This window comes from Lathamus discolor, chromosome 1 (assembly GCF_037157495.1).
Source record: "Lathamus discolor isolate bLatDis1 chromosome 1, bLatDis1.hap1, whole genome shotgun sequence".
Classification (NCBI taxonomy): domain Eukaryota; kingdom Metazoa; phylum Chordata; class Aves; order Psittaciformes; family Psittacidae; genus Lathamus; species Lathamus discolor.
This window is the reverse complement of record NC_088884.1, coordinates 33168927-33183437: the sequence shown is the minus strand read 5'-3', so window position 1 is coordinate 33183437 and position 14511 is coordinate 33168927. Positions and strand designations below refer to the sequence as shown.

The window sequence follows — 14511 nt, the reverse complement described above, 5'->3', positions numbered from 1 at the left end:
TAGATGGTAGGTGAGTGCATGGGAGAAATGAACAGTTTAAATTAAGGCAGAACTTTTCCTGAAGTGTTTATTTTTGAACACTTGCGTGTCATGAAGGCCGATCTCATGACTTTAAACAAAACCCAAAGCCATTTCTTCCATGAAGTTAAACTGAAGAGCAACAGAAGAATTTCAACCACTTTGCCTGTGACGGAAGATCAGGCCTTGCGTTGGGATTGTCTCCATGGAGCAATGACAGCCAGCTGATACTTGACCTTTAGATTCACCAGAGTTGCCACAATTTTGGGGAAGTGGCATTTGTCAGGTGGCCAAAGAGGGTGATGGAAAGGCCAGGCTGGTGGTAGTGGGCAGCCATGAACAGGTCAGAAGAAAGATGTTTCCTAAGTGGGAAATTCGCTTTGCTTTGTCCCTGGGTTTGCCATGGGGAGTCCTGCTGAGATGACTGTGGATGAGGATGCAGCTGGGGATGGGGCCTAGAGGCAGGTGGAGAAAGAGATAGGTTGTGAAGGGAAACGTCTGCAAAGAGGGAGGGAGGGGTTTGTTTCAGCTGCAAGTGAGAGGGCAAAGGGGGCTGTGGGGCCAGGAGGGGCTTGGGCACAGCAGACACCAGTCCTGGGGCAAGAGCTGGGGGCCCTGTCCAGACAGGCTGCTCCCACTGAGCCCCGGGGGGATGGAGAGGAGGAGGCGGGGGAAAGGAGGGAGGGATGGATGAAGGGTAAGAGGGAGGGATGAGACGGTGGGAGCCCCATCCTTGGGCTGGCTGCGGGGCGGGAGGGGAGGCAGCTCCTGTGGAAGGGAGGAGGAGAGGAGACAGAGAGGGGATGTTGTTAAACAGTTTCTTACCGTAAGAGGGAGTTGGGACCCAGATCTTTCCAGTTAATCACACAACAAACTTAGATCATCGCAATAAAAAGCAGCTCGGCTCACTCTGCCTCCTCTAGTGACCGACTGTGCACAGGGTCCTTCCGAGGAGCCATCTCTTCTCCTCCCCGCCAGCCGCCTGGGGGGGGGGGGGCCGCCAGCACCATGTGGGCCACCCAACTCCTGCCCGCCTTGCTGCTCCATCAGCTGCTGCTGCTTCCCATCACCATCCCCGTGGCAGGTTAGTTTATCTATCCTTTCCCTAGCCATCCCCCTCCACCTCACCGCGGCATCGTTCCCCCTGCTCCTTGCTGCGCCGGGGCGAGGGTGGGTGCGTGCTCGGGGCGGTGCAGGTGGGACAGGCGGGGATACCGCAGCGCCCGCAGCTCCTACCTGAGGGCAGGAGCAACCAGCCGGCGCCCAGGCTGGGCATTGGACGCACCGATGCCCGCCTGGCGCTTCCCGCGCCCTCGGAGCGATGCAGTGCGGAGCGGGGGCAGCGCGGCGGGTCGGCGAGAGCCTGCGGTCTTGCGGCGAGGTGTGCGTGGGGGCACGGCAGGTCCGGGGGTTGGAGGAGAGGTCGCTGCTTCCCGCTCCTCCGCCCCAGGCGAACGGGAGCTCGGAGCCCTGGGGACGCCGAGAGCTGGAGAAGCGAATCCCGTGGTTGTCCATAGGTGCCCTATTCAAGACGTGAACGTGTACCTTTAATTTTCAAGTGGTAGAATAGATGTTAAGTAACAGAAGTTGACAGGGAATACCCAAACCACGGGATAGCACACTGCTGAAAGGGAATGTCCTTGCTGAAGTGCAGCAGCATGAACATGCTATTTCCAGACTGAAATACTTGTAATTTCATTAGATGTTCCCAATGAGATCCAGGAGGAGGGTGGCGGGGGGTGTGGGGTGTGTGTGTGTGTTGGTGGAAGGAACAAACAATAAGTAATCAAGTGCTGGAAGCTCTTTAGCTGAATTTCTTTCCTGAAGTGTCCCCCTTGGACTGGATATCTGAAGAGCTCACTCTGCATTTCTATTGGCCCTCTGGGGAGATGTTTAAGGGGATAAAAAAAAAAAAGTTTGCAAGGTTTCTACAAGCCTTTCCTTCCTTCCTTCCGGCAACATTGTTAGGGTCAGACCTTTGCACAGAGACGAAAGACAGCCACAATTCAGGGAAAGGATCTGCTAGGAGTGGGCAGAGCGAGGGCAGGGACACAAAGTGTTTGGGTCCTGGGGCAAGGTCTGAGGACGTTGTGCAACGTGTATGGCAAGTGGTGGTGGTGGCTTCCAAGACATAACTACATTTCCTACTTAAAAAAATCTGTATTTTGAAATAGAATTTCAAAGCGGAATATTTCATGATCTTAGAGGACAAGTAGAAAAAAATCCTGGAAGCATCACAAGCAGTAGAACCTGCCATTTTCCTCGTGCAGTAAGAGTTCTGTAGGATGCTGAACATCTTGCCAGATCTTCTGTGCTCAGTCTGCTCAGTGACAATTTTGTTTTTGTGGGCATTCTTAGCAGGTGACACAGACATGGTGCTGCTATACTTTTCTGAACTCCTTTTCCGTGTACATTGCAATTTTCATTTTATGGGCATGCGACCTCTCTGGAAAGTGATGACTAGAGCTGGTTAGGGATTTTCTGAGGAAAAGTTTGCATTTTTTAACTGGAAAATGCTGACCCATCAAAACTTTGCACAAAAATAGAGCATTTTAAACAGAAGCTATCTTTGGCTTGGTTCTCCCAAATCAAATGAAAGAGAGATTCACAATGTCCTGTGGTAGCTACTGTTGAGAAACCCTCACTTGTGACAGAAACTCTTCAACGGATGGCTTAGTTTGAAAAAAAAAAAAAAAAAAAGAAGTGGAATTAGACCCCATCCCCCCTCCCCCAGCCTAATTCCATGGACCAAAGATACAGGTACTGCTCTATAGCCAATTTTATATGAAGCTATGTCATGCTTACTGTCTTGATAGTCAGGATGTGTTTCTTGAATGAGAGATGTTACCAAGCTCAATGAATATTTAATCTAATATTCCAATAGGATAGATTAAGCCTCAGTGCTGCCAGTATCAGTAGGCTGACAAATAGGGTTGTGCCCTAACAAATGGGCTCTCCAGTATAGGACTGGATGGTTCATCTTGGTGTGGAGGAAAATTAGATTTCTAAAACTTCATATTTTCACAGAGTAGGACTTGTTTTCTGGCCAGCTTTCATAGTGACAGTTTCTTGGCAACCCTTCCTTTCTTAACTTTCCTCCCCCACCTACCTTAATATTAATCAATTCTACCGTTTGCATTATGGGCAAGAAAGATTGTCTTACTGCACACTGCCACTGTACTTACCTTGCTTTGCGAAAATACATGATTTTCAACAAAAGTGTCTGGGTTTTTACAATGTAGGCAAGAAGAAATTGTGCCATTCCTTTCTGAAACATATTGATTGCTTTCTAAATATACATGTTATCTTTGTATGGGATATTGAATTTTTTACTGGGAAGTCTTTAAGAAAGGTCAATATTTGCCTACATTTTTATTATTTTTAAATATGAAAAACAAGCAAAGTGATGAAAACAGAATTTAGAAATAGGAAAATAAAAAAAAATGTTTTTTTGCTGATACATGCCTATGCTGCTTCTATCACTATTCTGTAAATCTGATTCTAATTGTGCCTAATGTTGAGTGTTATTTCTTCTGTGAATGGATCTTTTAGGTTTGGAATCACATGTCCTAAATCCTGTGTGAAGACAATGTCCGGTGTTACTGTGGCTGTTGACTAATACATTTGGGTTATATTAAAGGGTAAAGAAAAAAGAGGGTGAAGAAAACAGGAGAAATTTTAATGTCAGCAAGCTGTCCACACTACCAGTTTCTGAGTTTCTTTTTAATATCTGAAAGATAAGGTGGTGATTGGTGAAAGATAAATGTGCAAGGTTCCTGTAGACTACTTGCCTAGTCATTATCAATATCCTGTAAGTCTCTGTCACTTGAACAAAGAAATTAATCTGCAGCTAACAAGTTTATTAGGGAGTTTTGTTCCTTGTGCAGATATTCAGTATTTTTAGACAGTATCTCTTCAATAAAGTTAATCCACTAAAACTGAAAATAACTTTTTAATCAAAGAAAAAAGTAGATTGGTATATTGCAAGATTTATTTAAACTACAGATACATTTTTCTGTGAAGAGACTGTCAGACAAGTGTTTTTATTCAAATTTTTCAGCACTTTTTGCAGTTTGGATGATCTGAAGCAGTTGTTAATGAAGATGTGGGAGTTGCACTTAGTTCCTATAAATAATTATTGCTTAAAAACAAATAAAATAATAAAATCCCATATCCATGATCAGTGTAAGAAGGTTATATATTCCTGTGGTCTCCATAGCTAACTATATTTTAAAAATTTAACGTGATTTATACTTCCCCATCCCAGCTGTAGATAATCATTATACTATACACTGTCAACAAAGCAAAATGGTACTCTGCCAGTTGGAAGACTGTATTCCTTCTGTTTAATGGAATCCTTTTAGTGCTTGGTGCCAGGGGCTGCTTGTTTTGCTCTCACATGTAAGGCAGCACTTACCCTGCTTAACAGATTTTCTGTTTCTATTAATGCCATTTTCATAAGCAACATAACAGGAGAACACAGAGTTGAAATGCATGGGATTAAAATATTGCATAAAACTCTGGAAAATTGAGCACTGAAGTCAAAGAAAGGAAAGCCTCTTATTGGAGGAGCTCATCTGTCATTATTGTAATACTTCAACTGAAGCCAGTGTTGGAAGGGAAACGTGTAGTCTCTCTTGGAGAGCATAATATCTCCCCTTTGGATCTTTATACTGAGCATTAGTTTGTCACTTAAGCATTTCAAGCTTTTCCAAGGAGATTTGAAAGCAGGATGACTTGGCCTCTTGGTGTGTAAAAGCCTGATGTGGAGAGGAGAAAGTTGCCCTAAGCATTTTGCAATTACTTGTACTAGATGAGCGTTGGAATTTCACTTTCTCCCATCAGTGCTGAGGTGGGGTTGATGGTCAGAGGCTAAAATGCAGCATGGAGGGGACAAAGAACTGGTCATAGAGATGAGAAAGAATTATCTCCACACTTGCTTGAGAAGCATGAATAGTAGGAGAATTAGCATGATATGAGCAATGTTTGTACTTTGCAGTGGGGAAGTATGGCAACTACAAAGAAACGTGAAGGGGTATGGACATCCTCACCATTACCCCATTTGTTTTCTGTAGGTTTTCTTGGCAGTGCCTTCTAGGGATAGTGGATCTGTTCCTGAACATGGTTAGAACCTACATGTAAAGCAAAACTGCAGTGAAGCAGAGCTGGGAACATGCTCCAGATTAGTCAGATGTGTTGGCAACATCTAGCTGCAGGAGTTTTCAATGGCTTGTGGGCCTCCACCCTTGTGGGCCTTGTGTTGTCTGATGAGCCCAGCCATGCCTGGCAGTCCTCAATGCTGTTGGCCCAGCTGGGAACTGGCTGCTCCCTCCGTCTCCCCTCAGCTCCAGCTCTTCCTATGACTCCCGGCCTTGTCCAGCAGCACTATTTTTGTGTATACACCATGCGACAAGGCTCTCATCACTCCTCACAGGGGCTGTTTTGCTGCCCTGAGTAGTCTGCAACTCTGTTTTGCCCAAATCCCTGCCCTGCCTGCTCATGCTGTTCTCTTTACCCCTTACTCCATGCCCTAGCGTCCTCAGTGGTGGCTGAGACTCCGTCAGTGAAGAAGTGCACAATGTGCTGGGTGCCTCCGAGGAGACACCAAAGGCTTGTAAAGGTTGTGCAATGCAATGCAAAATGGTGGGAATTTAATTCTTGTGCCAAATGCATAAGAAGACAAATCTTACAAAGGAAAGTCCTCTCAGTAATTTATCCAGAGGTTAGATACAGCAAGTCAGAGTACAAACTGCAGAACATTTGTTTCTGACAATGGATCCCAGCATGCTGCTGAGCAGATAACCTTTTCTTGGAAGAAAAAAAAGCTGTCCTTTTGTGTTTGCCATCCAATTTTAGACTATACTATCAGTTGTTAGCATTATCCTTAGCTTCTTGAGCTCTCACGCTGGCTGCAGGAGAAGGTTATGAAGGCACGACAGCACAAACATGAAGCTGGGTCCAAGTAACATGGCAATCTCTGCAGATGCTAACAAGGGGTATGTGTTCCTGGGTGTGTGTGTGAGTGGTAATATACAGTACAAAGCCAAAAAAAGAAATATCTTTTTTGCATTTCCTGAATCTGCTCAATAACTAGACTGAAAGCCAATGTAAAAATAAGGAAAAAATTATCTCTATATTGTATGTCTCTATTTCAAACTACTTTCTCAATATTGTAGATTTTTTTCCATGATGGCTCTTTTGCCAAGAAAATAAATTTCAGAACTTAAAATAACCACATCATCCTCCATATACCTTTGTGAGAAACTGTTTCATTGTGACAAGCTAGAGATGTCCCCTTGGACAGCTGGTTTTATTTTGATGACTTTCCATCTATACATCAGACTGCAGTTTTTATGGGTATGGTTGGTAAACTTCTTTCATGCCAAATTATTGTCTTACATAAATAACAGCATTAAATTTAATCTGGCATCTAATCCTATTCAATCTACAAAGATCTTTTCTTGGGCATATTTCAGAATTGTTTCAGTTTCTCATTATGTTGGTCTTTCTTTCTCTCTTCCTTTCTTTTTTCTTTTTCTTTTTTTTTTTTTTTTTTTGCAAATGAGAAGTATTTTGGAAAAGGTGTTCACTTTTTTGCATTCTAGCTAGGAATCTGGACATTTCTGATACTGAAAGGAGTATATAAGGAGAATTCAAAGTAAATGAAAGTTAAAAGTGCTGAACATTAGTTCTTTTTATCTTTTTATCAAGTGACTCTCTTAGGACTTCTTTTAAGACAGAAAATCACCTTGAATGTATTTATTCGAAAAGTGCTTCCTAACAATTCTTATAGATCATAATACATTAGCGACCCCATTAATTATTTTAGTATCAGCATTCACCTTTAACATCTTTTCTTTTATTGTTGTGACCATACTCTTAATTTAAGCATGTGGTGTCAGAAATCATTTGGTAGCATCTACTTTCACCATCAGGTCAAGTTTTGTGGCTTTGTTAGTTTCCTTTTTCCTTAATGAAGCCAGTATATCTATGCTGTCATACTGGGGCCTGCACCAATATGCAGTTTACTCTTGAGGTTTTATATCCTTTGAAAAGCGTTGTCTTGGAAATACGTTACTGAATTTAATTATCCCTCTAACCATGTTTTATAGACAAGTTAAACATCTCTGTGCATTTGCATATTGCTTTTCATGTATTCCAAGAACTGTTTGTTTATTTCAAACTCTACTCATTGATTTTTCTTCTTACACAAGCTTTGCCAATGCAATATTATGCATATAATTAGGCATACTTTATTGATTATTTTCATATTAAGTTTCCACTGTTTATATTGAGATAAGTCTTCAGCTTTGATATTGTCGTGGTTTAAATCTATCCACACAGCTCGTCCACTCACTCCCCCCCCTTCTTGCCCTCCCCCTGCTCCTGGAAGGAGGGAGAGGAGAATCGAAAAGAATGCAACTCCCACGGGTTGAGATAAGAACAGTTTAATAACTAAGGTATAACACAAATCACTACTGCTACCACCAATAATAATAATGATAAAGGAAATAACAAGAGGAAAGAATACAACACCTCAACACCAGCCGACCAATAACTCAATAACTCGCCCCACTCCCCCCAGCCGAGCACCGACCGATACCTCATCCAACCCTCCAGTCACAGCCCTTCCGGGTAACTCCCCGTTACATCCTGGGCATGACGTGCTGTGGTATGGAATACCTCTTTGGCTAGTTTGGGTCAGGTGTCCTGTCTCTGCTTCCTCCCAGCTTCCCCTCCTCCCTGGCAGAGCATGAGGCTCACAAAGTCCTTGGTCAGACCAAATATTTGAGCAGCAACTGAAAACATCAGCCTTATCAACACTGTTCCCAGGCCAAAAAATGAAAACATAGCACTGCACCAGATGCTAAGAAGGAGAAAACTGACTGCTACTGCTGAACCCAGGACAGATATCTCTGATGAAAAGTATTGTCTAACACTGTGATAATCCATGGGTTTGCAGATTTTTGCTTTGTACATTTAGTTAAGATCTAACATTTGCTTGTTTCTTTTCTTTTTTTTTTCCATTCAGATACATACTTATGAATGTATTTGCACGGGTGTTACCATGCAAGTTTTGTTAAGCATGGTGTTACCTGATAAAATGTTTGTTGTGTTGAACTGTGCTTTCCTACATTTATTTCATGTGTGTTTAAAGTTGGGAATTTTTTTCTTTCCTTTTACTTTTTTTTCCTCTTTTGATGGTAGATTTCTCATTTTTCTTCCTCCCCCCCCAGTTTTTAAGTCACATACAATTCAGGTTTAATTTTTGTTGTTTGGGGTTTTTTTTAGCTCATTGAGGAAAGCCAGTTTACTTTGGCTTGCAGTGACGATTGTTTGCAAAATTCAGTTAGTAGCTAATTTAATTTTGACATTCTGACCTGGTTATCAATTGTAACACAAATAATTCGATCTCTAATTAGTCCATCTCTTAACTGCTCAAGGCCAAGTGACTTCATTTCATTACAAACATGATGCAAAATATCCAACAGTTATCTAAAATGCCAGTTGACACTAAAGAGACTATGTCTCTTGTATAGTTCTGAAATAATTGTGTCACTTTACATGACCATTTTTCTTCACTGAGAAATATTTTGACTCCTAGGATTCTCTGAGCTTCCTACACAGTATGTGGAGAGTTTTCCTCTTTTTACTTTTACTCCCAAGTGCCATCTTTATTTTGTATGTCATTCTGTATTTGGAAGGACTGCAGCTGATTTCTGAAGTTCTCTGGCAGCATTTTCCAGCCCAAGTAATTTAGGTATCTTCATAAAATCACAGAATAGTTTGGGTTTCAAGGGACTTTAAAGATCATCCAGTTCCAAACCCTTGCAGCATGGGCAGCAACACCTTCCTTTTTTTGATTTATTCTTGTTCCCAAAGATTTAGTTCATCTTTGACATCTAACAAACATAACGAGCAATGGTGCTGTTATGTCAAAACACAAAATTATAAAAGGTCTTTTGTCCACCCACAGTATAAAGACCTATATTCAGCTTACTTACACCAATAACTATGATAATAGGAAAAAAAATCATAACCCCACACAGTGAAAATTCAGCACAACAGAGCAAATAACTACTTAGTAAAATGCTGAAGTTCTGCAAGTGTAAGGAAACAGAATAAGGAAATAAAACTCCATATGAAACCATCAAGATTTCATTAAGAATCATGTTTCTATTTTGTATAAATATAATTAAAATTGCAGTTAAGGAGGCTCTGCAAACTCCTAGCAAGTTTTCTCACTAAAATGCTACAGAATGATAACTTTATCTTTGATTCTTGACTTGGCATGGACTGAAAATACTCCAAGAAAAGGTACTGCTGGAAATCTTTTCTTCCAGACGGTCTATAGTTTGAACAGTCTCACTTAATGCTTCATATCTGAGAAGATTATACAGGAACTTCATATGAAAAAGGTAGTTAGGCAACCGAAAGTTGAGACCTGTAGGTCTCCTCACAGTCTTCCACTGTGAAGTATGACTTTTTTTCCTCCAGTATATATTAAAACATTTTGTTAAAATGGAAGTGTTCCAGCTGGAAGACTGTGGACATCCCAAATGAAATTATAGAGTATTTGTCCAATGCTGCATCCTACTAGAGCAAATGTTGCAGGTCTCACTTTCTTGGGCACTGGCTGACTTGTTTCTTCTGTTCAAGGAAGGTTGCTATCATGTTAAGAAATAGAGACAGCATCCTCTTTTTTTTTTTTTTTAAGGAATTTTTTTAAGTCAACGAAGAAATGTATTTAGTTAGTGGTTGAAGAAAAAATGTTGATTCATATTTTACTTGATTCTTTTGTGTTTGAAACAGCTGCTCTTATTTTCAAATTTAAGTGGAATGTCAGACTTCTTAGCAATATGATACTCAACTACAAAAGCCATCAGAGGACATAGCCCACAATATAAACAAATCAAAGTTTAGGAAACTGAAATTAATGACAACCACAAATTAAGAACTGTAGTTATAGCATATTGCATGATAACCTGTAACACAGAACATTTCTAGGGTAATATTAGATTTAAGGTTTTAATAATACAACTTGAAGTAGAAAGGCTCTATTTTATTTATTTTGTTGTTGTAAAAGTAATGCTTTGCATTATTCTCGTGATTCTAACAGTCACACCACAGATGCATTTGGCCCTTTGCCTTTTGGATTATAGGCAAGTCATAGAATGCTGTTTGAAAGCTAAAGTAAATCAGGCTGTTATAAATTGTTAAATGCAATATCAAACCCATAATCCTCTTTGGACAGCTACTAGGATTCTTTTCTTTCAAAAAAGCAGAACTGTAAACCATGTTTTTCAGACAACAGAATTCTTTGAGTTTTTACAACAATATTCTTGCATGCTAGCTGATGAGTTTAAGAAGCTGTTATCGGGAATTAAGATAATGACACTTATGGGATTTATGGGAAATGTTATTATCAGGAACTGAAAGAAAATTCTTTGATATTTCTGTACAGATTTTTACCTCCATTTGACATTAAAGTCCTGCCTGAGACAACACAGAACTAACAAATATGTCTTGTAAGATAATAGATGGAGAAATATACCACAAAAGCTTTACAGATTTGCTTTTCTGTGGTTTTCTTAAAGAGCAGATGCAATCTTTTTTGCAGCACTTTGACTCTATCACAGGTATAGGAAAAAATAAAGCAGCTTCAGTGTAAACAGTGGTTTCCAGTAACAGGGTGTTGATACTTAAGGCATGAATATCTTCCTAGCAGTTTGCTAAACATAATGATTCAGTTTGGATGCATGTCCACTGCACAAATACAAGGCTGAAAATTATTTAGAGAGCTGATATGAGATACCGAGACAGCACCAAAACTATTAGCATTTGGTCTTTCCACCTAAAGCTTCTTTATGTGATAAGAACATGGATTTGTAGGTAAATAAAACCTTTTTTTTTTTTATTTTTTCTTTTCTGAAAATATTTGTAGTTGGAACTAAAACTGGGGGCTCTTAGGTGCAGAGGAATAGCTTAGTTCACCTTTAGCAGTTCAAAATGAAGACCAGGATGGGATGCAGGTATTTTATAGGAGCATTGCAGCAAATATTCTAATCCTTTGATTTTTTAATTATTTTATTTTTATAAGGTTGAAGCTTGGTGGAATCTAATGTAAATGCCTTTGGTGTATTTTTAAGTGTGATTTAGCTGAATCCAGTGAAAATGTGAGCTCACTTACTTAATGATCAGGATGGAAGTTCTGCAAAATTAACACCCTTGAGCCCTCTTTGGCTTTACAATATGTGGAGTTATTAGAAACTCCTTCAGAGCCTCAGCCATTGCGATTTACAAAGTTATTCTGAGCTTCTGCACAGAGTGCACAAAGTAAAAATTTATTGATTTAAGTGCGCTTGCATGAGGAATTATCTGTTCAGGATAATGGAGCATTAGGCTGAGGTTTCATATGTTTGAAAAGCTCTGGCAAAATTTAATAAATTGATCCTGAACATTCGTGTTCTACCATTACTGCAGATTCTGCAGAAAAAAATGGAGGGACAGCTGTGAAAACCGGTACATGGAAAGAAGTTATTGAAAATACTATTACTTGCTTTGTGAATTAAGGAAGTATTCATTCACCTAACCTTACCTGGATTAGCTGTTGAATCCAAAAGGATCATCTGGGACCACCGAGTAAAATAAGAGAGAGAGATCCAAAGGGCAATTGGTCCTCCCTATATTACTCATCTGTCAGAATAGGGAGAATCACTCTCCAGATGTATTCATCTGCCTTCACTGACAGTGGAGCAGCCTATACTGGAAGACTGGTTTCTATGGAAGAAAAAATAAAAATATACATATATATTGGGAAATATACATATATATTGGTGTGTTTTTTCTTGCAAAAATTGAAGACTTTTCTTCTTGCCCTTTAACCAAACATCTCTAACCAGTTTCCCCTGACATTTCCTACCCCTTCCTCTGGGCCTTCCAATACAGACATAGAAACCAGATCAACCTGTTCTTTTTTTCTGCAATCTTTGCAACAGTGCATACTATTTCCATGCGATAGCCTCTGCATCCCCCTGTCATCTTTGCTGTGGGCTGAAAATTCTATATCTGTCACACTTAGAACGGGCACAACACTCATATTGAGTCTTCACAGGAGCAGGGAGCACAAAAATGACTATTTTGTGTCAATTCCAGGCTCTGCTTCTTTTCACAGTTTGTGATAAAAAGTTTACTGTTTTAAGAACAGTTTATTGCTGTTCTGAAATTTTAAAATTTACTCAGATGTAGACTTTCTGTAATATTAATATCCTTTCCTTCTGATTGTAAGTCCACTGTGTCCATCCAAAAATATTTGTACACCTTTTTCACCCGAGTTTTTAATGGAAATCTTTATAAAATCTTAGACATATTTTGGACATTCTGAAAAAACTGGCAAAGACTGAAAAACTTTCCTGTTACCCTCCACCAGTACTATGCAAGGTTTTTTGAAACTAGGTTTTCTGTAGTTTCTACCATTCCTATTTTTAAGGATGGTGATGACCATGTAAAATAACTAATTCTTCTTCAATATCTGCTAATTTTTGTGAGTTTGTTTGTGATTTAGATACTGATGTTCCTATCATTCCTAATAAATTTTATTTATATATAGTGGCATTTTTAATCTCAGAACTGTTCTTTACAGTGTTTATTTTGCTCATTTTTTTCTTTTTCTTCTTTGTTTCTTTCTTAGAGTGTAGAGGAAAAAGGAGAAATCCTCTTCATGATTTCAAAAAAACAGGAGAGTTGATGCTTATTAAAGTAAACAAAACACTGGAAGTGAAAACCAAGCTGTTAAACACCACTGAGCAATGTGCCAAGAGATGCAGCAGGAATAAAGGTCTTTCATTCACTTGCAAGTGAGTTATGTATCTCCATTATTTTAACTGTTTGGTATTGTGGTGTGGATTTTATTATTTTTTTTATTTATAATGGAACCTGTATAACACCCTTTGGCCCATGGGGTCTGTAATTGCCATTGGTGATAGCTTGTACTGAGGACGATCTAAAGACCATGCTTTTTGATTTCCATGATCTTGTTATCCCTGTCCAAAGAGTGTCAGTCTATTGTAAAGCTTTATCTGAGCTGATCCATCTTCTTAGCTTGTCCAATATGTAATCTTTTCCAAAACATAGCTGGAAAAAAAGTACTCATGTTAAGATGTGGATGGCTTGTGCTGCACTATAGTATTCAGTGAATATTTCTGAGATTTTTATGTCTTTTCTACATTGGTTATTGTCACACATCACAGCTGCAGTATTTCAGCACCACTTCAGACCATATTTTGTCTTCATTCTTTGCACATTACTCCTGCTGAAATCAATGGGAACCTTACACATGGAGCACAGATACATTCACTGCTGAAGTTCACTGGCAAGTACTATGAATCTGATACAATGGAATCAAGCCTTCTGGGCTGCACAGTCATTACAAGTATATCATAGCTATTCTTCAGCATCTGCTGTCTCTTAGAAACACATCATGTAACTGATTGCTTGTCTGCCTTGTACATATTCTCTACTATTTTCTGGAACAAATCACTATTATTTTTCCCATGTATTAGACATAAAGTATCCCCCTGGCCTCTTTTAGTCTAGACCATTAGCAGTATATGAAAGGACATGAATGCAGGAGAATCTTGAAGAGAATTGATGACTTCTGTGGTGGTGAGTACTGAGCTAAATGTCAGCCTCATCTTAACACATTAAAAAGTTTTTACAATCACTACAAATGGAATCTAGATAAATGTGACAAAAGCTCTCTGTTGCAGAAACAGGCCTCAGTTGTAATTTAATCTTTCTTTGAGCCTTTAATTCCTGTGTTGCAAGATCTAGTTTGTATTGCTTTGTACTTTGACTACTTATATATGTAAACAATGAGCAGACTTTACTTATTTTCTGTTAGAAAATATTTTCCAGGCACTAATATTTTTCACATGGTAGGAGACACTCCTTTTCCTATTGGCAGAGCTTCCACTGATATCATTGCCAAGTGGATCAGGTTGTCTTCAATACAGCAAAAGATCTTTGAGCTCTGATGGTCAGAAGAGAGGAGTATTATAAAATTAGGTTCCACAGTATATAAGGTTTCTGAACAATGCCAAGCAAACAACAATTTCATATTCCAACATCTCCTTAGAAATACTGTCTCAAGCTAGTTGTAGCTGCTCTGCTTGTGTTCTGAAAATAAAGTTAGTATATTTTTTATTCTATTCTTGCTTGACTAATAATCTAGAATCTCTATGAATTTTTAAAACATTACAATTTGTGAAGAATTTCTCTCTGATGGATTCATTAAGGAGCATACTATCCCTGCTGTAACCAGTCAATAAAGCAGCTTAGAGGAGCTATGAGGGGCTTACGAGAATGCAGGTTGGAAGAGTCCTACTCATAGATAATAGAATTGCAATCAGTCATGCAATTATTTTGCACTAAAGATGAAAAAGAATTATAAATCTGACTACTCATGCCCTGAATTTCCAGTTCCCTTACAGA

General features: G+C 39.5%; 1 protein-coding gene across 2 annotated transcripts in view; it reads left to right on the top strand.

The window, feature by feature from the left end:
• The first annotated feature begins 771 nt into the window (after nt 1-771).
• The window catches only part of HGF (hepatocyte growth factor), a 60041-nt gene continuing 46301 nt past the window's right edge, over nt 772-14511 (top strand). For both annotated transcript variants that reach the window (XM_065667204.1, XM_065667194.1), the window contains exons 1-2: nt 772-1102; nt 12710-12875. In XM_065667204.1, coding sequence (XP_065523276.1) covers nt 1027-1102; nt 12710-12875 — 242 coding nt within the window. In that variant the 5' untranslated portion in view covers nt 772-1026. The remainder of the gene's footprint in view (nt 1103-12709; nt 12876-14511) is intronic.